This window comes from Oreochromis niloticus, linkage group LG17 (assembly GCF_001858045.2).
Source record: "Oreochromis niloticus isolate F11D_XX linkage group LG17, O_niloticus_UMD_NMBU, whole genome shotgun sequence".
NCBI classification, from domain to species: Eukaryota; Metazoa; Chordata; class Actinopteri; order Cichliformes; family Cichlidae; genus Oreochromis; species Oreochromis niloticus.
In genome coordinates, this window is record NC_031981.2 from 16,296,767 (window position 1) to 16,320,203 (window position 23,437).

The window sequence follows — 23,437 nt, forward strand, 5'->3', positions numbered from 1 at the left end:
GGTTCACTGGAGTCCTAAAACCTTAGAAATGTCTTTGTTTCTCAGCTGTTTTTAGATTGTGACAGGATGTTTTTTGATGTCATGTAGTCTGTTTCACTTTGTCACACAGGTTTTATTTAAGAGATTTGTTGATTCAACAAGTCTGGCAGTAATCAGGCCTGAGTGTGGCTAGTGAAATTAAATTCAGTTTTCCAAAAGCTGTGGATAATCACAGTCACTTCATGATTTAACAAGAGGGGCAATGACTTTTTCACACAGGGCCAGGTAGGTTTAGAAGCTTTGTTTCCCTTAATAAATGAAATCATCATTTAAAAATTACATTTTGTATTCCCTTTGGGTATCTTTCTCTAACATAAAAAATTGCTTAATGATTTCAAACATATAAGAATTACAAATATGCAAAAGAAAAGGGGGGTAATAGAAAATTCCTTTTTCACAGCACTGTTAAGCTTGTTATGCTTGTAAATAATGCTTAAGCGTAACATTCATGTTCATGGCTCTACTTAAAATCAGTTAGTTAAAATCATTCCATTTTGTGTAGTTTGCTCAAGATCATCATATCTGCAACGTTATTGCATCATATAGAAATTTCTTAATCCATCCTAATATTGGCTGATTTTTGTGTGTGCCTGAAGTGGGGCAACACATGAAAAGATTAGTGTTTGTCGGATGCATGCTTGACCTCAAAGCAAGCAGCTCACTGTAAGATTAAGTCAAGTGTGACGGCTACAAAAGGAAATAAACAGATGCACAATACAGATAACCACCTGATATAACTGTATTGCATGAAATGTGAACAGCAGAAAAAGAGGAAGTGAGATCTACATAGCAGAGTTATTAAAGTTTTGTATTCTGCTTTCGGTTTTATATTTAGAAAACTGAAGTTTAACCAGCTTCACTAGGTTTGGGTTAATATCCATTTTGCATACATAAACTAGGATGATAATAAAGTCGTCATTTGTGTTTCTGTGTTTAACTAAACAATTTAGGCTCTCATTTTGCTCCCGTATGACCAAAAGCCACACTTTTTAATTCTGATTAGTCTCCTTCGGATGCTATTATCTTGTTTTGTGTTTTGTTTTGTTCTCTTATAGCTCCTCTTTTTGCTTAGAAAAATTGTGCGCAGTTTAATGCTTTATCATTATTATTATCTTTTCAGCGTTTTATTGTGAAAATACAGGTCTTTTACGTGGAAGTGACGTTTGAGGTTCGGCTTTGATAAGTTAGTGAACATTAGCCCGTTGTATTACCGGAAGCTGAGTTTTTACACGCTTACTGTACGTTTATTCAGTCCAAATCTCGACGAAATTGGCATAAAACAGCTTCAAATACACATAGAACTGCATCAAAATATTTATATCCAGCGTTCATTTTATAATTAGCCTACTGGGTTTAATTTTCATACAAACGGAATTTTGTTTTTAAAAACTACAACCGGATGTATGTATCCTACCTGGCTGACTCGCCTTACTTGACAACTTGGACCTCCGTCACAATTAGTTGCCTTGAACTCGTTTGTGGTCTGCGCGCTACACTGACAAAGTATTTTGCATTTGTCCTCCCGGCCTGAAAATGCTCTCCTACATCTTTCGCGTGAGTATACATCAATGGAAAATTATCAGGGTGCTTTTACGCCAGCTAATTTGCATGCATTAGCTCGGCTAATATTCGCTAACAATCATTTTTCCCCAGCTAAGTTATCCTGAGCGCTGTTTCGGGCCTGCCCACAGGAATCTTCATGACTCACTTCTCCCTGTTGCTGTCTGTGTTAAACAAAAAAACAAAAAACCCCGACTTAATCCAGGCAACGCCCCGCAGGGTGTTAGACAGCTGGTAGCTAATGTAGCTAATGCTAGGAGTTGGTGGTCTGAGTCATTCTCCCACTTTTGACCTTTTATCGCAGCTGATCCGAGGCGGCTTTGACAGCATCATCAACCTCATCTTCAGGCTGCTCTTCCCAAAGAAGAGACCGGCCATCACCTTAGAGGACCCCAACATTAAGTATGCACTGCGCCTGATAGATAAAGAGGTAACCGCTCAAACGCTGCACGCTCTTGAGTGCTTGCAGAATGAAACTTGTCTGCAAACGCAGCAGATGCGTTCACGCTCACTGCTCTGTCTGTTTCTTGTTTTTTTTTTTTTAAAAAAAGATTGTCAGCCATGACACAAGAAAGTTCCGCTTTGCACTGCCATCCCCTGAACACGTCCTTGGTCTCCCTATTGGTAAGTGTGCGCACTCACGCATATCATCACTGCCGGAGGTTTGACTGCATATCTCAAAATCTGTTCTAGCTCCTTTCCTTCTCTGTTTAAGCTAGTTTTCTTCTGATTGGCCACCCCTGGTAAACAGACGGTTTAAACAGCTGATGTAGTGCCCATATACAGCTTGGGAATGGCAATGCATTCTGGGTAGTTGTTCATGCCAAACCGAAACAAAGGTAGATGCCAGCAGGTAATAAGGAGGAAGACACCTAAACCACCTGTGATACAAACTGAATGTAAACAAAGAGGCAAAGCAGTGTTATTAGAAGGGGCTGATATGTGAGCACAAACTGTCACTTTATTTTGAGGAGGTACAGTTTCTCAAGTTCCCTAGTGTTTTGTTAAAAAAGCTGTTTGTGGTGAGCGCCTAAACCTCAGACAACTTAAGAATTGTGCATGGGTTCAAGCTCACATTCAGACTTGTTGGACTCAGTTATGCTGTCTCAGCTGCTGAGCCATGGCTCTGTGACACATGCATCACTTACCCTTAAAGACACTGCATACAATTCATTTGACTTCATATTTAATACTGTTCTGTAATATTTTCTCTTTTTCAACATTGTGTTGAACACACTTATAAAGCATACCTTTTTATTTGACATTTATAATTGCGCTGTAATAACAACCCTGCATGCTTTGTTTTGTAGCTGGACTAAACTGTGATGAGAATGTTAAAAATAAGTCGTTCAGATGTGAAGTAGTTTTATGTCTTTTATTACTGCTCAATGTTTTGTTACAGCACTTCATGTTATAGTGCAGCAGCAGGAGCTTGTAGTGCCTTTGTTCTGCATCGATGCCGGTCAGAGGTATCCACAGTGACTACTGTGTGTCTGAGGTGTTACGCAGTTGCTGCTTCCATATATTTCATCATCAACTTGGAGTTGCATGAACCTCAGTCCCTTAATGCATTGCATTGGTGACATCACAATCCTGAGGTCTATTAGAGATATCCCCTCTCACAGTTACAGAGACTACAGAGGAAATACTTCCTGTAATGCTGAATTGAATCTCCCTGAGGCAAGCCACTGTCCCATCATGCTTCAAGACTGCCACCATCATACCTGTGCCAAAGAAACCATCCCCAGCCTGTTTCAATGACTACCGCCCCGTGGCACTGACACCCATTATTATGAAGTGCTTTGAACGACTAGTCATGTCACACATCAAATCCACCCTACCTCCCACCCTGGACCCATACCAGTTTGCATACAGAGCGAAACGATCCACAGAGGATGCAATCTGCTCTGCCCTCCACCCAGCCCTAACTCATCTGGACAAGAAAGACTCATATGTGAGAATGCTGTTCATAGACTTCAGCTCAGCATTCAACACCATAATACCACAACAACTCATCTGTAAACTGGACAGACTGGGCCTCAGCACCTCCCTCTGCAACTGGCTGCTGGATTTCCTCAGCCAGAGGCCTCAAGCGGTGCGTGTGGGCAACAAGGTCTCAAACAGCATCACCCTGAGCACGGGGGCTCCACAAGGCTGTGTGCTCAGTCCTCTGCTCTTCACCCTGCTGACACATGACTGCACACCAACCTACAACTCCAACCACCTTGTGAAGTTTGCGGACGACACAATGCTGGTGGGGCTCATCACCAAGGGCGATGAGACCCACTACAGGAAAGAGGTCGAGCTCCTGACCACGTGGTGCAGAGACAACAACCTCCTGCTAAATGTTAGCAAGACCAAGGAGGTTATTGTCAACTTCCAGAGAGGCCACACCTGTCACCCCCCATTGACCATCGACGGCGCTGCGGTGGAGAGGGTGAGCAGCACCAAGTTCCTGGGGGTGCACATCAGTGAGGACCTCTCCTGGACCACCAACACAGCATCACTGGCCAAGAAAGCACAACAGCGCCTCTACTTCCTGCGCAAACTCAAGCGGGCAAGTGCTCCATCACCCATCCTGACCACATTCTACAGAGGAACCATTGAAAGCATTCTTTCCAGTTGCATCACTGTGTGGGGCGGTAGCTGCACTGACTATAACAGGAAAGCTCTACAACGCATTGTGAGAACAGCTGAGAGGATAGTTGGTGTACCACTCCCCTCCCTGCAAGACATCTACACCACCCGCCTCACCCGCAAAGCCATCACAATTGTCAACGATGCAACCCACCCCGCGCACTGTCTGTTCAGCCTCCTGCCCTCCGGAAAAAGATACAGAAGTCTCCGCTCCCGCACTACCAGGCTCACCAACAGCTTCATCCACCAGGCTGTGAGACTGCTGAACTCTCTCCCCTCCCGGCTCCCAGCCAGCAGAACCACCAGATTGGCAGAACTATAGGAAGACAGACTGGACTCTACACACCCCCCCCACACACACACACACACTCCACAACAAGGAAACACTCTCTGAACCAAGAACTGGAAAACATTCCTGACTGAAAACAACTACCTCTGCATTACAATTGCACACACCTGCTGCTATATATTTTTAGTATTTTTTTAGCACTATTTATATTATTTATATTACTATTACTGCTGCTACAGTCTTATGCTGCATTAAAACAAAAACACTTACCAACCACAACCTGGGACTACCTCAAGTAGACTAGTACACTACTTTCCAGGGCACACTGTTGGAACACTTTATTATATGTTAGGTCCTGTCTTGTTATATCCTGTATGTTACCTAAATGTTGTGCATCTGCACTTTATTGTTGTCTATGTCTACGCATGGGACAGTGTGAAACGTAATTTCAATTCCTTTGTATGGCAAGTACATCTGAAGAAATTGACAAATAAAACTGACTTTGACTTTGACTTTGATTATCATTGTTTGAGTCACATAGTATGAAATGGGTGACGTTGATGGTAAGTACATGTTTGTTTTCATCTTCAGGGCAGCACATCTATCTGTCGGCAAAGATAGACGGGAAGCTTGTCGTCCGTCCGTACACACCAGTGTCCAGCGATGACGACAAAGGTTTTGTGGACCTGGTGGTGAAGGTAAAGATTTAAGGAAGGTTGTTTCCGTTTTAGTTTTTATATATGAAGGTGTTGATTGTTTGACATGAATTCCTCCATTTGTTTCAGATCTACTTTAAAGACGTTAATCCAAAATTCCCAGAGGGCGGGAAGATGAGTCAGTACTTGGAGAGCCTCAGGATCGATGACACGATTGACTTCAGAGGACCCAGCGGCTTACTTGTTTACAAGGGCAAAGGTGAGCAGCATAACTGAACACAGCAGGTGAACCAGCTTTATCAGCTTGGTTTAATACTCTCACTTTGCATTCTGCAGGTGTTTTTGCCATTCAGCCTGATAAAAAGTCGCCAGCTGAGATGAAGACTGCCAAGCATTTGGGCATGATCGCTGGAGGCACAGGTGAGGGAGCTGTTCAGTGTCAGGTCCAGGGATGGTTTTTTTCATTTGTTTGACTCATGTGGTGTTTGTTTTTAGGGCCGATGCTGCTTATTAGTAATAAAGGTGTTCACCATTAATTGAAGCTGGAGTCTTCATGTCTAAATTTTGACAAAACTCCATCACAAATCATTCAACAAATTGTTATTTTGACATGTGGACAGTTTCTGTAGCTATTATAAGAAGAGTTATGTAAGTGTTACTCATGCAACCAGATACTACAGAGTGGTCAGAGCATTGACCACCACAGAAGGTGCTGACTACAGAGAGAGCGAGGCAGTTGCATTGGAGCCACAGTAATGAAATAATAACTATTAAGGTAATTTGGGGGGAGTATGAATGTCAGATCTGATAAGTGTTTGAGCCAAAGTTTCCACTGGATCAGTGAAGTCAGAACACGATGTTAGGCAAAGTGGTCTGGCTCATTGTTCACCTCAGTGCCAGCAGTGCTCGACTGAGAAACCGGCGTTTGTATGGAGTGAATTTGGTGCCACAGAAATCTCTAAGATAATAATTTAGCGTTCTCTGGTCTGCTGTCTTACCGCCACAGCAGACGGTTCCACATATTTTATTTTTCCGCCTATTTTTTTATGCAACCCCTAATAGATTTGTCTTCTCCTAGTCTCCAACCAGGGACATGTTAGACTAATGTGCAAACTAGAGATGGACCGATCCGATATTACGTATCGGTATCGGTCCGATACTGACCTAAATTACTGGATCGGATATCGGCGAGAAATAAAAAATGTAATCCGATCCATTAAATATCAAAAAAACACCTCACAAAACTTGCGACACGGCGTAACTCGGCTCATAACCGTAGCACGTCGGAGCAGTGTGCCTCATGTGATAGAGCGGCTGTGTGTATTTGTAGCCTTGCTACCAAACCAGCATTTCATCTCCGAGGAAGTTATCCCAGAGAGAAGTAAAGCAAGTGTGTAAGTTCATCTCTGAATGTTTGTAAAGCGTTCCCATGTTAAGCTTAACAACCGATATATGGAGCGACTGACTCTCTCTCTCCCTCTCTCACCTTCCTGCAGCTACTTCAATCGTGAAACTGCTTAATGATCAGCTGATCAGCTTTTCTGTTGCGAGTCCGTCTCTCTTCTTTGTTTTGGTCCACTTTGCACCAGAAAGAGGAAACCAGCGGCGGAACAACAGCAGCACGTTTAACCTTGATAAGCTGTTGTTAGAATTTATTTAATATTACTTTCTACACCAGGATCCTTTTCTACGCAGCTGACGGCTGGTAACTGTGCAGGGGCGGATCTAGCAAAGTGTAGCCAGGGGGGCCGATAGGGCATTAACAGGGAAAAGGGGGCACAAAGACATACTTTTCTTTCTTATTCTCATTTAAAATGCCTAGCTTTTAGGGCTGCCACAAACGATTATTTTGATAGTCGACTAGTCACCGATTATTTTTGCGATTAGTCGACTAATCAGATCATGCATCGATTGGACGTAAAACTTACAGCTTGAAAATATGTTAAACGTTTATTTTGTGACCCAGAAAGAATAATAAGAGTAATATTAAAACTAACTAGCTGCCGCCATTGTTGACAACTGCGCTGGGCCGCACTATGAATTCTGGGACACAGCTTCTTCTTCTTCGGGGTTTAACGGCAGCTGGCATCCTTTACATGCACTGCTGCCATCTTCTGTTTCAGTCCGTTATTACACTTTTAAATCCTACTACTTATTCCTGCGTCTTTTGTGATCTTACAAAGCTTCAAACGACGCGTCGACTATTAAATCAGTCGTCGACGATTTTGATAGTCGACGTAATCGTGACTAGTCGACTAATCGTGGCAGCTCTACTAGCTTTTAATAAATAATTATCTGAATCTTACACCCAAAGTTTTAATCTGATGTAAAATGTATAGAAGTCCATTACTGTATATAGTAACTGTTAAGTCTAATATACCCTAGTAAGCTATAGTACTTTTTTCTTTGAGAAGGTACCATCTGTGAATTCTGCAATTCTGTTGAAGAAAGATGTTGAATCTATTTAATTATTCTTGAAAAATAATTTATTTCTGTGCATTTTTTTTTCAACCTGCATCAAATTAAAGTTGATTACATCGATTAAGCATCATGAGGTGGAGGGTGGGTGGTTCCCTATTTTTTTTTGCTGGGAGTTTGCAACCCTATTAGTTAGGTTGCTTAATATTTCTGCTAAGTACTCTTTAAAATACCAGAATAGGGAGGATTAAGTTTATTAGATTGATCAGTGTTGCTGAACTATGAAATATTTTGGGTGCAGTGTATTTTTTACATACAGGTATAACAGAATAGCTTTAGTGTTGTTGTTTATTTAAACTTGAGTATGAACTTATACAAAATGCAGCAAGATATTAAAAAAAACAGTTTTATTGATTAAAAAACACAATATCGGATTCATATCGGTATCGGCAGATATCCAAATTTATGATATCGGTATCGGTATCGGACATAAAAAAGTGGTATCGTGCCATCTCTAGTGCAAACACTGACCTGGGAGATGCTGATATGTAATCTAGCATTAAAGGTTATAAAAGCCATTTTCACAACCTTTTCTAAATATGATGACACTTTTTTCCCCTTCCTCTGTGCTCTATTTGTTCCAAAGTTTATTTGGGCTGTTTGCTCATCATCCACACAGGCGTTACACACTGTAGGGTCTTTACTTTACTGTATGACTCAGCAGTCCATCTGCATCTTAAGGATAAAGGTCACTCTTTCGAGGATGCCAATGTTCACATTTTGGACAGAGAGGACAGATGGTTTGAAAGAGGAGTGAAAGAGGCCATCTATGTCCACTGTGAGCGACCATCTTTGAACAGAGGCGGTGGTTTACGACACCAACTGTCTGCCATCTATAATCCAGTTTTGAGATCCCTCCCCAGACGCCTTAACGCCCACTCACATCCTGGGCCATCTGACCTCAGGAATTCACATGACAAGGTGGGGCCAGGTTTCACAATGAGCTCACCCAAAACCCAGGCTGATTAGGTCCCACACCCGCTTTCATGTGATTAGAGGATCACCAGGGGGTCCTTTGTCCCTCTTTGGGGGGAAACTCCCACTGGGTTTAAATCTGGGACTCTCGGCCATTTGACCTTAGAACTGAAGAAGCTTCTCGGATGAGAGGTGAAACGTCTTCAAGCAACTTAAAGAAGTCCAGACGCTTTTCTTTGCAAACTCCTTTGACTTTACTGTATGAAGTGCCTGTTAAGTATCTTTTGTTCTTTAAGTTGATAAATAAGCCTGAATTGAATTGTGTTGGAGAGGAGGTCAGCTGAGTTTAGGATTAGCAAACTTGTATAAATTCTAACTAAAGTTATGCTTTTAGAAACATTTCGTGTAATCTAACTTGGAGGTCCAACTGTGACCAAAGCACACATGGATGTCTGCACACATCCAGCCTTGTATTTAAAGGAGCTCTGTTAATGTAACCTGAGCCTGCGCTGGGTGTTATTACAGGCATCACTCCCATGCTGCAGATCGTCACAGCAATAATGAAGGATCCTGATGACAAAACAGTGTGTCACCTGCTGTTTGCCAACCAGGTGAGTTTTATGAACCACAATCTAATGTTTGCAGTCAGGAGGATATTTACTATGTGAGAACATTTGGCCTGGACTGGAGTGTAAATTTGTGTTCACGCAGTAGTTTAAAAATGTCGTCCTTCCCGTGTTCACAGACTGAGAAAGACATCCTCCTGCGACCGGAGCTGGAAGAGATTCAGGTCAGCCACCCGGACCGGTTCAAGTTGTGGTTCACCATCGACAGAGCACCTGAAAGTGAGTCCTCCAACAGTAACTACCTTCACATGTGAACTTTAACTATTTCAGACAGGAACTATTTCCAGTTTTCATACACATCAGGGAGTACCCAGGTTTACACCAGGGGTTGGTCTATTAGCTGCAGTAATTGCCCACTAGCACAGTCCATGATATTACATGGATGTTTGGATTTGTATTGGCAGGTTGAAGACCGACTAATGTTTACATTCTTTCTTACACCTGTCAGGTAATGCCTTAGAAAGTTAATTGCGTGTGAAAATGACTATTATGTCTTGAAATGTGACACAGGAGGCTAAAGTCCAATTTTAAACTTTTTATGTACTTTTTACGTATCCTAAATTTCAAAACTTCTAGATCAGGGGTCGGCAACCCTCAGCACGCGTGCCACAGCTGGCACGCGAAGGGTTAACTGATGGCACGACCAATGCTGGACTGGCCATCGGACATTTGCTCGGTGGCCCGGTGACTTTTTTTCCCTTTGTAACGGTATAAACAACGAAAGGTGGTGGTTTGTCCAGATGCTGGTCGGTGTGTAAAAATAACTCAGTTGTGTGGTGGTGGCTATGGCGGCGCTTCCTCAGATTCAGTAAAATTAGAAAGTGGTGGAGGCCAGCAGGTGGATGAGCGAAAAGGGAGGCAGGAGGAGGAGAGACCCGAGGCGGCCGAGTGTCAGGTGAACTGAACTTCAGGTAAGAAGTTATGACCTGCAGTCTATCTGGGTCAGATATAAACCAAGTTTAGGTGGAGCTTATTTTCATTGTGCTGACTTTTTACAGTCAGTTACAATAACTCGTACTGCGTGCTAGCTAGCATGACGGAGTTTCTATACAGCTGGGTGGGTGCTTTGATGTTAGTGATACCATAGTGAACTGTATTTTATTCACAAGGTTAGTTAGTAGAGTTGCCTGTAAAAAGACGGAATCGTCCCTCATTCAGAGAAAATATTACGCGTTTCGTATTAAGCTGAAAAGGAACACAGTTTGTCCCGTACTTTAGCTAAAATGAAAAAAAGACACAACGCTGGATTTATTCTGTCGTTACGCTGTCAGCTGCCTCTTCTTCTCTTTCTCTCCCCCCTCCATCTCCTGTTGCTACTTCAATCATGAAACGATCAATGGTCAGCTGATTGGCTTTTCTCTCGTGTTTGTTTATTTGCGCCAGAAAGAGGAAACCAGCGGATGTCGCGCTAAACAACAGCAGCACGTTTAAGCTTGATCAGCTGTTGTTAGAATTTATTTAATATTACTTTCTAGTATCAGATGATGTTTGCTGGAGCCACAGCTGTAAAGCTGCTGGTCATGATGGTTTGTATATGTGATAAGAGGGAAACATGCAGATGAAACCAGGAGATGTCCTTACTGAATCATCAGAGCTGAACAGGTGATGGAGAAACAGGTTTACCTTTTAGGTGACATGGATGAGTTGAAGGGAAGTTATGAACGGTTTCTGAGAGACAAATAACACCAGGATCCTTTTCTAAGTAGCTGACAGCTGGTAACTGTGCAGGGGCGGGTCTAGCAAAGTTTTGCCAGGGGGCCAGGTAGGGCATTAACAGGGAAAGGGGGGCACAAAGAAATACTTTTCTTTCTTATTCTCATTTAAAATGTCTGGCTGTTATTAAATAATTATCTGAAGCTTGCAACCAAAATTTTTATCTGACATAAAATGTATAGAAATCATACATATAACATTGAAGTAGCTGGAATCCACAGCTGTGCGTGTTCATGGAGCTTGCATTGTCACCTGCTGGACATCACTACCTGACAAGTTTAACTGTCTTCAGAACATTGCAGAGGCCTTATTGACAGCATTTGGCTCTACATATCTGTGTGAGCAGATTTTCTGTCACGAGTGTCCTCAGGTAGCCGTCTGAATGCTGGACACTCTGAGACCTGTGTCTCTGAGTGGGAGACCAGAGATCACATTAACATGTGTATCTCTGTATTAACAAACATGCCATATTGGCCCAGTTTATTTTTCTTATCATTGTTGTGAGGAGACCATAAATAGCATTTGTATTTTCTGTATTTGCTGTAATGGAGTTCTTGTTATGGAACTTTTTTTTGTTTTTGTTTCAAAATAGCTGATAACTATTCGCTGATAGCTGCCAACATCTGCGAACAAATATACTTCTATAAAGTTGTTCTATATAGTGTGTAACTGTTAATATAGGGCGTTATTAAATTTATTGCTAATGCAATCATATGGCACATTGACTTCTGAGGAAATTTTAAATGGCACTCGCCATCAGAAAGGTTGCCTACCCCTGGTGTACATTATAACATACCCATTTCTGTAATATATTTACATATCTATATTATTGCTAATATATATTGTAATATATCTATATCATGGCTAAAGCACTTCTGGATGGATGCAAACTGCATTTCGTTGCCCTGTACCTGTGAAACAAGTGCAATGACAATAAAGTTGAATTCTATTCTAAGAGAATGGTAGCACCACCAAAAGTTCAAAAAACAACTGTTACAAGCTTCTAGGATAAATAGCAGTGCTCTACATTCAACTCATAGAGAAATACACAATTGGTTATATGAAAAATGAATATGTTACCTTATCTGAAGGTATAGTTTTATCCAAAAAGTACAGAGAGGCCAACAGCAGCTGCATTCATTCAGGTGATCCTGAAAGATCTTTTCGAAGAAGATTTTTGAAGAGGGTGGACCGTTGTTTAACTTAATAACTTTGTGTTCTTGTAACAAAGACCATTTTGAGAGAAAATAATTTAGGTTCACCACATGAATAATAATTGCAGTAACGCTGGATTCCTACATTTACGTTGAGTGAGATAAAAAAAAAAATGTTTCAGCTTAAAGAGAGGCTTGAATTTATTTTCTTTGAGTATACAAATGCGCATGTGCAAAAATGTACTCCCCCTACCCCCAGTGCCCCAACAATCTCATTCATTTTGTGTTCAGAATCAGCCTCTGCTGGTTTAAAATAATTTTAAGTTTTCACAAAGAAAATCAAATCAGTTTGGTATTTTTTAATTACATTTATGAACAACTAACACAATTTGTATGTGTTCTTTGAAAGAAGGACCTGAATCTGTTTTTTGAGTATAGTAAGGGTTAGTAAACCTCTATTAAAGTCTCCCTCTATCCGGTTGTTCAGTGATGACGAATCCTACTTCCGGGCCTAAAGTAGTCTGCGTTTAATATGGCTTTTGTGTTGTTAACATGTTTAATGCTTTGTATTTTCTTCTATTTAATCCCCAAAAGCTCCTAAAAACATTCAGTGATCACCGTTGACCTCCCTCGGCTTTTATTACCGCTAATCATTTATTTAAGCTCAGTTTTTAAAACCTTACGATGTAACTACAGCACAGCCCATGCAGCAGTATATGAATAACTAACCTCGTATTGTGGATGGATTATCTCAGTTGTTCTCCTGGCTGAAGTTTGGTCCGTTTACAGCATCCTGCCATGCGATTACATTTGTTCCTGACCACTGAGAACACTCACGTTAACTTTTATCGAGTGGAAAAAAAAGTTAGCTTCTTTATATTATGCTAACATAGCTGTGTCGCTAGCGGTCACGTAGCACATCGTTATATACCAGCTAGCCAAACTTCAGTAACCCTACAAACGTCACTGCTGTTTAGTTTTCTGTCTTCATTTATGTTGGAAGTGATAGCAGAGCTGTACGTTTGAATTTGTTTCAAAACCCCTGCAGTCAGGACATGCTATATTGTATTTAGATGGAAGCTAGCGAGCTAACTTCCTGCTAACTTCTAACTCCGTTAAATGTCATAAATTCCGTTTTCATGGATGCCTGGATGTTAAACTCAATTGTTACACCTGGTAGAGAAGAACGCTGATCATTTTATTAAAGATGAAAGACTTTAGACAGTGTTTTAACTCTCAGTAATGCCACAGTGATCATTTGATATATGGACCTGCAGCAGAGTTTAGGCCCAGACACGGCCAGTGACGTCAGACTGAACAACCGGATAGCCTGTTGTTTCTTAGATTCAGCAATGAACCGGAATTTAAAACAAAACATAGATGACATTCTGTCGCCTCGGCAACCACCAAGATCTCACTGCCTACAGACATTCAGTAACTCTCATTGGATGTTGTTCATAAATATCTTTCAGGACATATAAAAGTTTTCTACCTGCCCTAATTATGAAAGAAGTTATGCGTGAGAATCTCTAAAATGTCGAATACTCTTCCACTAAACAGTCGTCTTCTACTTTGGTGAGGTTTTTTTAACACTTGTATTTTGGTTTTGTTTTATTTTTTACTGCAGTTCCTGTAGAGTAGTTTTTAATGTGTTAATTCGGAATGTGCTACAAAATAAAAGCCTTTCCTTTACAGTAGGTTTGTGGGCATTTTATTTTGAATTGTTCCAATCATGGAACTTCAAAGGAACAGCCCTTCAAAGGAACAGCCCGTGATGTCACAGTGCACATTCTACTGGCAAAACCCATAAATAGGGGACAAATTCAACCAACTTTAGTGGATCTCGGATGGCAGAAACACAAAACAACCTGGTTGTTAAAACAAAGACAAGGCAGACGCAGAGAAACGCAGACGCAAACACTGAAGCATCTACAATGGCGGAAGCACAAACAGAAATGGTCGTCACACCAAAAATAACAATTTTGCAAAGACCAAAAAATGAGCTTGAAAAAGCCAGAAGACCAAATCCTGAAAAGTCTCCTGTGGCACAAGCTCAAAAGGAAATGGTTGTAAAACCAAAGAAAACCAAAAAGCAAAAAGAGAAAAGAGTGGCTGTGGAACCAAGAAGACCAATTACTCGGTCAATTACTCGGGCTCTTCTAGAAGCTCAAAACAACAGGGCTGATGGAACAAACCCGAGAAATAAAGAATTCCCAGATGTCCCAGAAATGCCAGAAAACACTGATGCAACTTCTGAAAGGGAAAACCCTGGACCCGTCACTATTTCAAAAGCAAAGGAGGACATGAAGATGCAGACAGAGGGAAATGTTAATAACCCCAGTGGACAAAACCCTGTGCCTAATGGAGGGACTTGGCAGTATCAGCCCAAGCCCACATTTAGACCCCATCAGGACAGAGTCCACTTTAATCCATGGGAAGAGATTACTGCTCTGAGATACCAACTGCAAGTCTCCCAAAGCTATCAGAACAGCCTTTATTGGAAAATGATAGCTGCTAACAAGAGGGCCTCTTTTTGCCAGTTTCAGGTGAACAACCTTCATGCACAAATCCACGAGAACAAAAGAAACCATGAGGAAATGATTAAAGACCTCATAGTGCAGCTGGAGGAGGCTTCTTGTAATAAGCCAAATAACACCAGTAAGACAGAGGTTCTCACAAATGACAATGAAGCAGTTGTCAAACTTGATGAGGTGATGCTAAGCCTGCAGGACCAAATCAGCCATCCTACCACAGAGCAGTGTGTGGAGTCTGCCACTCAAGACGCAGAGGCTTCACACACGGACTCTGTTGGCCTGATGTCCTCTAAGGAGGCTGAATTTGAGCTCAAATGTAGGACTCAACAAGAGCAGATAGTGATGCTCCAGAAACAGCTCCTAGCAGCTCAAAATCAGCTCAAAGAACAGGCCATTAAACATAGCAAGGAGCAGGAGGCGCGCAACACAGAAATCAGTGACCTCAAATCCCAGCTCTGCTCTAACAAGGCCCTTCATGATTTAAGGGTAGAGACTCTTGAGCGAGAGCTGAAAGAAGCCAAAGCTCCCTCCCTTAAAATCACGCAGGAGCAAATAGAAGAGAATTCTGCCGATGCAAATGAAAAGCAAAAATCCGAGCCTCTGAAAGAAAAACACACTGGAGGAGAGGAGAAGATGGAAAAAGAGGACTCACTGCCACCAACTGCAATGTCTCTGCAGGAGCCTCTGAAAGAAAAAGACACCACAGAACAAGAAAAGATGGAAAAAGAAGAGTCAGCTACATTGTCTGTACAGGAATCTTTGCGACAAGTACGAGACAAACAGAAAACACTTACTGCCAAGCTAGCTGAACTTGAAACTGAGGTTAAGAGCCTGCCAGAGATGCCGCCATTTAAGAAGAAGAAGAAGCAGAAGCGGAACTGGCTGGTTAGGCTTTTTACCTAATTGGCCCCAACATCATGTCCTAAAAATCATATTTATATACAACTAAATTGCCAGTGAGCATTTGAACCCCACTCGGTCGAGACAGAAGGCCACCCCTTCCTGAGCCCGGTTCTGTCAGAGGTTTCTTCCTATTAAGAGGGAGTTTTTCCTCTCCACTGTCGCCAAGTGCTTGCTCATGGGGGATTTGGGGACCTTTTTTAACATCAACAGCTCACTGGCATCAAATTTAGGACTCAGCAAATATAGAAATGGATGATTCCTCATCAAGTGAGGAATCATCCATTTAAAACATATTTGCTGAATCATATTTAGTTGTATATAAATATGATTTCTGGGACACTAAGGCCAATAACAAACTAATTTGGACAATTGGGAAAAAAATAAATTGGAAAAATAAAAAAAATAGATGTGTCCTTGTGTCATATAGATTTCAAATAACATATCATTTGATGTCAACATATTTTTGTTACATTTGCAGTGCTCGTGGTCTTATATTCTTAAGATTCTGTTCATTTTTGAGTATATCCTTCTGCCTTGATTCACATATTTACTGCTGCTTTGCTAACTTTAGTCATGGCAGCATCAGCACAGGTAGAAACAGATACACATCAGAGACATCACATGTAGGTAGGTTGTGTTTTTGTTCAGAGTGACATCTCATTTAAAAGCAGGGAGCAAAGGACACTGAGCAGCATATCAGTCAGCATAGAAAAAAATGCCATAAATTTCATCAATTAGGCTGGAATCATTTCCTTGTAGTGGCTTCTGTTGTAAGTGCTTTACATTTCAGCATGACATACTGTATGTGTCCTACATTGACAACTCTTGAAGCTGGTCATTTTCTTGGAATGGAGCTAAAGATAAAACCAAAACAAAACCAAATTTTCATAACAGATCTTTATTCTGCAATAAGGGACATTAAAAACCTAATAATGTTATCATTAAAAATATTAAAATGGGAAATAATCATCAGTCTTGCACAAAATCAAAATAATATGTTTATGCAATACTAGGTGCTGTAATCTTTTCCAATCTGTTATGCTCAATCACTGCGTCTTCATGTAAGACACATGTTTGTTTGTGTGATCTTTAAACTTGAAATCCGCATTCCAAACCCTAGATTTGATTGTTTCAAGCTGCAGCAAAATGTATAATGGTAATGGTATAACTCTGCCTCCTGACATCTGACCCACGTTAAACTCATGGACTGAACATACACACAACCACAACCACCTACACACACACACACTGGACAACTGTACCCTCAAACACACAATAATAACATGGACTGAACCACCACTCACAACCACTAGCACTTTATATAGCCTCTGTAGAAATTATCCACATATCTCACTTATCTTAACTGCACTACTGTATAGTTCTGTGTAAATAATCATTCTGTACATACAATAATTTTTAATCCTACAACTGTTTATAACTTGCATAGTTCACATTTCTGTATAACTGTATATCTCATATTTCTGTATAGTTTTTTATTTCATATTTTGTATAGTTTTTTTCATATTTATATCCTGTTCATAGCCTGTACATAGCTTGTACTCACTACAGCCTGTACATACTTATGGTTATAGCATATTCATAACATACTTCATACCGTATCTAGATTAATGTGCAAAAACAGTTTGAATTTATCTCTTTGTTTTTTGAATTGTTGCAGTTTAGTTTTTAACTTTTGATATAAAAACTCAGCTCGGCCAATCGATCACAGTTCACGCACAGTTATCACCGCAGGCTAAATGCGGAAAAAGGTCACCAGCATCACTGAGGGCAAATTTCAAAGGGGCCGAGAGGTTTGCTGGTTCATTTGTGGTTATGCATCAGAAACTGTTCAATAAACATTCTTTCATAGTGATGGATCACGTATTTGTCACCAGGAAGTTGTATATCATTGTCATTGTGCATCATTGTTGGATAAGAGTCATTTTCAGTTAAAACAACAACAACAACAAAAATAGTGCAGTACGTGGTTTTAATGTGAGAAATGATCAAGCAGGTAGTTTTGTTCAGCAGAGTCAAACATCAGAACTGAAAACAAGCAAAGCAAATTTTGACATTTTCAGCGGCTCCCTTATCTGTAAGGAGCTGCTCCAGCATACTTGGTTTGGCCCAGATCTTTATGACTGACCCTTCCTGATGCAGCCCTACCTGTGAATGTGTTAACCACTAATCTATAGATTGAAACTTGATTAAATGATTAACCAAATACTTATTTGTTTTATAATCAATGATTTTATTAATGGAATTTTCTGGGTTAAGGAATATCTTTAGGCTTACAGGAATGTAACTCCCAATAGAAAAAAGGCTTTTAAAACCTTGGATAATCATTTCTGATTTTGCACCAAAAAGATTACATTTTTAGTATCCTGATAAAATATAGGTTAATTTTGATAATGCTTCAAAATACATGCTTAGCAGGATAAAAGGCCAGCTATGAGAGAGAGAGTTGGAGTTTAATGATTAAACACAGTAGTGGTGCATAAACTCACTGGGAGTGAAACGAGTTGAGTGAAGAACCACATGATGCTCAGTGCATCATGGGAAACTCCCCAGCAGCCTAAGGTTACAGCAGCGTAACTAAGGGAGGGTTAAGGGTCACCTGATCCAGCTGTAACTATAAGCTTGATCGAAGTTTTAAGACTAATCTTAAAAGTAGAGTGTGTGAACTTTTAGAAACTTTAAGCCTGCAGTCTGAGAGCAGCTCTGTTAGGATTAATAAGGTTTTATCAGGTTTCAGGACCTTGTATGTGAGGAGAAGGATTTTAAATGCTAAATTAAATGGGGAGCGGTCTTTCTACTCCTAGCTAATACTCACTGCATCCAGCTTTTCATCTTAAGAAAAAAAAAAAGCCTGATAATAATGAAATACAATAGTCCAGCTTATTTTTTTTTTCAGCATCACTCTGAGACATGTTTTTAATTTTAGTAATATTGCACAAAAGAATAAAGGCAGTCCCTTATATATGTTTAATGTGCACGCTGAAGGACATATTCTGATTAAAAATGACTTAAACTCCTCGTGGTGTTACTGGAGGCCAGTGTAATGCCATCTAAGGTAAATATCTGCTTAGACACTGGTTATGTTTTGACTTTTAAGAACCAAGTACAGTAACCACAGTTGTACCGTAATGTATGTCTGACTGGTGGTACAGGCTGTAATGATATGACAGATAATCAGGAAGCAGAACAGGTCACTTTAAAGTTGCTCTTATAGATCGTCTCCAGTAGGTGTCGCTGCTGAACACTGAAAATGCCCCACTTTGCACCCTCTGATTCTGAGCAGTATTTTAACCTCAGGCCTTTCTGGGTTTCAGACTGGGAGTACAGCAAAGGCTTCATCAGCGAAGACATGGTGAGGGAACACCTGCCGCCTCCCAGCAACGAGACCCTCATCCTGATGTGCGGACCTCCACCGATGATCCAGTTTGCCTGCAACCCTAACCTGGATAAAGTCGGTCATGCCGACAGCCGCAGGTTCACGTTTTAGACATCGTCCACACAGGAGTCATCATTTGGATATTTAAGGGTATCCAGTTGTATCTTTTTTTCCCCTTACCCTGAAAGCATTAAAGCTGTCATATCTACATTGGGTATTGCACTATATTTAAATATGACATAATATGCGATGATATTTATCATGCAAGAGAATCACAGCTTGGACCAATTCTTGTATGTTTGGTAGGAAGTTGTGAACGTGTAGGGGGAAATGGGATGTGAAATAAGGATTTTATGACAGGATATGAAGTTTCTGGATGTTTGGCTTGAAAATGAGGCGCTTTCACTTTGGTTTTACTAGAAGACTCGAGGTTTACTGGCTGTTTTTTCTGAGTGCCTTAAACACCTGCAAAGATTTTATTTAATGCACACCACAAGAATTGTGATCACTCGCTTCAATACAGAATCATTGATTGTTCCGTTATGGCTGTTGGGAACGTGTTACAAGTCTATACCTGTTGCTTATCTGTTGTCACGCAAGACGTGTCAGTATTTGCTCTGTTGTGATTTGTCAAACGCAGCGTGGTTCCTGGTTTGTTTTCTGAAAGTCTGGAAAAAGTGGTTGCTTGTGTTTATGGATCATAAAGCAACAATGCTGTTGAACTATTGGTGTTTTGATCATTATTTCTGAATCATGTTGGTCACAAGTGGATTTTAGCTTCTACCATGATTAAGTGAAGACACTTTCTGCAGGGGAAAAAAATGCATTTATTACCAAAACATTTTAAAAACAGAATAAAACCACAATTGGTATGCATGAAAAGAGATTTGTCCATTTTCTTTTAAGAACGAAGGAAAGACTGTCTGCAGTGAGGCAGGGATCGGATGTTAATCGAGTTGAATATCCAGCCTTCCTGCAGGCTCCATTAAACTGTATCTGAAACAGAAGAGCTGGACACTTCAGGGAAACACACTCGTGTGTGTACGGTAAATGTGACACTCCAGTCAGCCAGGCGCTGATTAGCTTAGACTGTAAACAGGAGGAAGCAGCTGGCTCCAACTTACATGATATCTTTATTTAAACTGTGCGAAAACAAAAATAGGTGGCAACTTTTTTTTTTTTAAAAGAATGTCCTTTAACTAGTAGGCATGGGCATACACTGGCTAAAACATATTGGTCTCCAGGAACTATTCGAGTAGTCTTTGATGCTCACTCTACTTTAAAGTCATCTTTGGCTTTCTGAATTTCTCCCATTTGACAGTCACATCTAATCTCTCAGTCATGGATGTTTTTTAGTTAACAGCCTATAGGTGTGCTTTGTCCCCTTTTGGTTTAAATATTAGCTTCCACTGGGAAAATGAGGGGAATATATATTTTAAGACTGAGAGAACCATTTGATATGAATGTTTTGTTTGGTTGTTTTTTTTTTTTTTAAAGACCATTCCTACTAGTTTAGTGGTGAACAGTGATTTCCTTGAGCCAGGTGTGCATGTTCCCCTGTTTCCAGTCTATATATCAAACAGGTTGTAGCATAACAGTGCCCTCACGCTTCTCACTGATAGTGTAAGCACATAGCTTAACATCAATAGATACTAGTAGCTTTATCTGTTCTGTTGGGAGGTGGTGGTGCTCACAGTAAAATGTTAACCCCAAAAAATAGCCACAGCACTTTGTCCAGCAGTGGTGCTCCAGAGAGCCTGGATACAAATCAGGATTTGTTTTTCTTCTGAAGAAAGTAATTTTTCAAAGAGAGCAGCCTTCAGCTTACACAACATTTAACTGGGTCAAAATGCAATTCTGTGAGCACCACACACAAAAATGCTGCTCGCCCTGCCTCACTCGATTTCTGTGAGGCATCAAGCTTAACATGTGGTCAAATAAAATCATAACGTTGAATGTAAGCACTTCTCACAAACAGAATCTGGGCACAGCTCAGGAAGAGACAGTGAACACAACTGAGGACAAGCCCTTTCAAATACGGGCTGAAACACACAAAGCATAAAATTCATCAAGAGGTATGTTAATTTGAGAACACTTTGCATTTTCAGTTCACACGTTACATTTTGGACAGCTTCAATAAATATAGATGTCTACATGTGAAAAATGGAAATATTGTTAGAGTCTGACATGTTCTCTTACAAAAGCTGATCGGCGGTGGAGAGAGATGGACCACAGGATGAAGTTGGCACAGTTTCTTTTTCCATGAAGCTTGCGGAGCTCTGCAGCAATATCAGATGTTTGAGTTATTGTGCATTTCTGAGGGATCATACTCTGGAGGGCACGCCGACACCTCCCGGAAAAACACGTCGTCCTTCAGCATGCTCTGAAACACAAAGAGGAGCAAAGAGAATAGCGTTCAGTGTAGTCGATGGACAGCGTGTTCTGTGTGATCACACCGGAGCAGGTCAGCTTCTCACCGTCAGATTGTTGATTCCCTCAGAAAAGGCTCCTATCTGTCTTACGGTTCCTTCAGAGTCCTCCATCTGTGAAAAGTGACAGAATCAACTCAAATTCACTTAAAAACAAAACACATTTATTGTGTTACAGATAAGTGCAACTGGGAGAGTGTGTACCTTTTCCAGGTGCTCAAGGTTATCCTCGTAGATCCGAGCACTAGTCTGGAAGCTGCTGTTCTTTGGCATTTCCACATTCATGGGGCACACATACTCCTCACCGTCGTCCTGACGTTTCTTCCTCAGGGTGCCAAAACCTCCAAACGACAAGCGCCTCGGCTGAAGGAGGATAAAGGACACAATTAACAGATGGCCAGCTCCTAACCTGAGTGTTTGCTGTATTTACTACAAGCCTCATTCACCCACACATCACATTTAACCTTCACACTCCAATAAATGCATCAGGGAGAACACGGGGTTCAGCATCTTGCCCAAGTATACTTCAGGCTAGAGGAGCTGGGGATTGAACCGCCGACCTTCCAAGTAGCAGACAACCTCATTCACATCCTGAGAAACAGCTGCTTTATTTAAAAGTATTATTAGTGTTGGGAAACTCTACTGGGCTTAAAGCTTTGATATTTATGGGAACAGAGCTTATTTACTTTCTCATTTAGATGCTTCTCCTTTAAAAGGTTTGCTGACTGTATGCAGGAGATTAATATAAAAGACTCTGGGAAAATGAAAGTACCGCTTATTTGATTTATGATCATGCTCTTAATTGCAAGTTTCACATCTTATGTGAACATAAAAAAGACAAAGCATGTTATGCTTTAGGGCGTGGCTACTCTGTGATTGACAAGAGGTTACCGAGTGTGGAGTGGCTTCAGTTTCACCATCCATGCTTTAAATCCAGCCTGCTGCCCAAAGAGGTGAAAACACAGAGAACTTCAGATCTGTAAGAATTGAGAGGCTTTTTTTTGCCAGGTTTACTTTTTTACTTTTGGTTTGCCAGTTTTGGTACCGCTCATCTGTTTAGAGTCTGCAAAAAGGAAAAGTTCCTCTCTGTAGTAGGGAGGGTTTGTTGTGAAACAGCGTGCAGTTACCTTGACCTTGGCGGTTGCTGTGAGGACAGTGTAGTCTGGGTTTTCCAGACAGTCCTGTTTGAGCCGCTGCGCCTCGGAGCCAATGAGCAGGTGGAAATGGGTGGCCAGGTGGCGTCTCAGCAGGGTTTTGTTGGGAGGGATGTTGAGCAGAAGGGCGAGTGCTTCCACATTGAATCGAGGCTCCAACACCTTCAGAACAGGCAGATGAAACATCGCGGTGCAAGGTCAAAAAAATAAAAATATGTATGACGCAGAGCAGCAGAGGGGACTTAATCATTTATTAATGTGATTCCAGATGATTTGTTGTGAGCATGAAAAAAAACAAAGGGTCTTACATTTATTTACTGGCACCAGATATTTGTTAAAAGACAGAAGCTTAAAGTCAGAAATGTAGGCAGTTCACCGTGTGCTCTTTGCTAGTGAAGTGATAAACTCTATTTATCACTACTGTCTAAAGCTTTAAAGACAGTTCACCTCAATTATGCATTTCCCTGTCATGAAGTCTTTTCCTTTGCTTTGAGTAGTCTTGTATAGGAATTATTTTCTGATGCAGTTATGCAAAGCATATCACAAGAAAGAATTCATTCTCCTGCAATGAAATGCTCAAACTAATGAGACTGAAGGCATCTAAACATTTTATGACATCCCGCTCAGCTGAGCTGTAACGTTTCCTTTTAGTTTGTTGGTTGTTAGACACTAGAAAGAAAGTAGTTCCTACATGAAACTGCTCATACTTAGGTTTGTGGAGTTTTTTCCCCAGTAACCTTTTTATAACTGCTGCCAAGTTTCTTTGAATGCATTTCCTGCACAATGAGCACCAAAGCCGGCTCCATTTAGTTTGATTAAATAAAAGAAATATGCAGCACCAGTGACTCGAGGAAAAATGATCTTGGGTGGAACAGCTTACTTAAACCTGATGAATGCACTGCTTCTTCAGCTCTTTACAGTCTCTATTACACATTTTGTGACCTCCAATTTGCAGT

At 40.8% G+C, this 23,437-nt stretch overlaps 2 protein-coding genes across 3 annotated transcripts in view; one reads left to right on the plus strand and one right to left on the minus strand.

Annotated features, from left to right (window-relative positions):
• Positions 1-1,216: 1,216 nt before the first annotated feature.
• Positions 1,217-19,620, plus strand: cyb5r3 (cytochrome b5 reductase 3). Its single transcript, XM_003452014.4, has 9 exons — positions 1,217-1,593; positions 1,904-2,029; positions 2,151-2,223; positions 5,117-5,223; positions 5,311-5,440; positions 5,518-5,601; positions 9,100-9,185; positions 9,320-9,419; positions 18,837-19,620. Exons 1-9 carry the CDS (start codon positions 1,573-1,575, stop codon positions 19,007-19,009), a joined length of 900 nt encoding a protein of 299 aa, XP_003452062.1. The 5' UTR covers positions 1,217-1,572; the 3' UTR covers positions 19,010-19,620.
• The window catches only part of LOC100695320 (liprin-beta-1), a 28,744-nt gene continuing 24,874 nt past the window's right edge, over positions 19,568-23,437 (minus strand). The window contains exons 22-26 of one of the 2 annotated variants that reach the window (XR_002056906.2): positions 22,455-22,643; positions 21,532-21,690; positions 21,376-21,441; positions 21,098-21,281; positions 19,568-19,894 (exon numbers count right to left, since the gene is read on the minus strand). Coding sequence is in view for 1 of the 2 variants with exons in the window: in XM_005456623.3 (XP_005456680.1) it covers positions 21,189-21,281; positions 21,376-21,441; positions 21,532-21,690; positions 22,455-22,643 (507 nt within the window). In the remaining variant the exon portion in view is untranslated. Of the gene's footprint in view, positions 19,895-20,081; positions 21,282-21,375; positions 21,442-21,531; positions 21,691-22,454; positions 22,644-23,437 lie in introns of those variants that run through there. The other variant, XM_005456623.3, reaches the window with a different exon arrangement.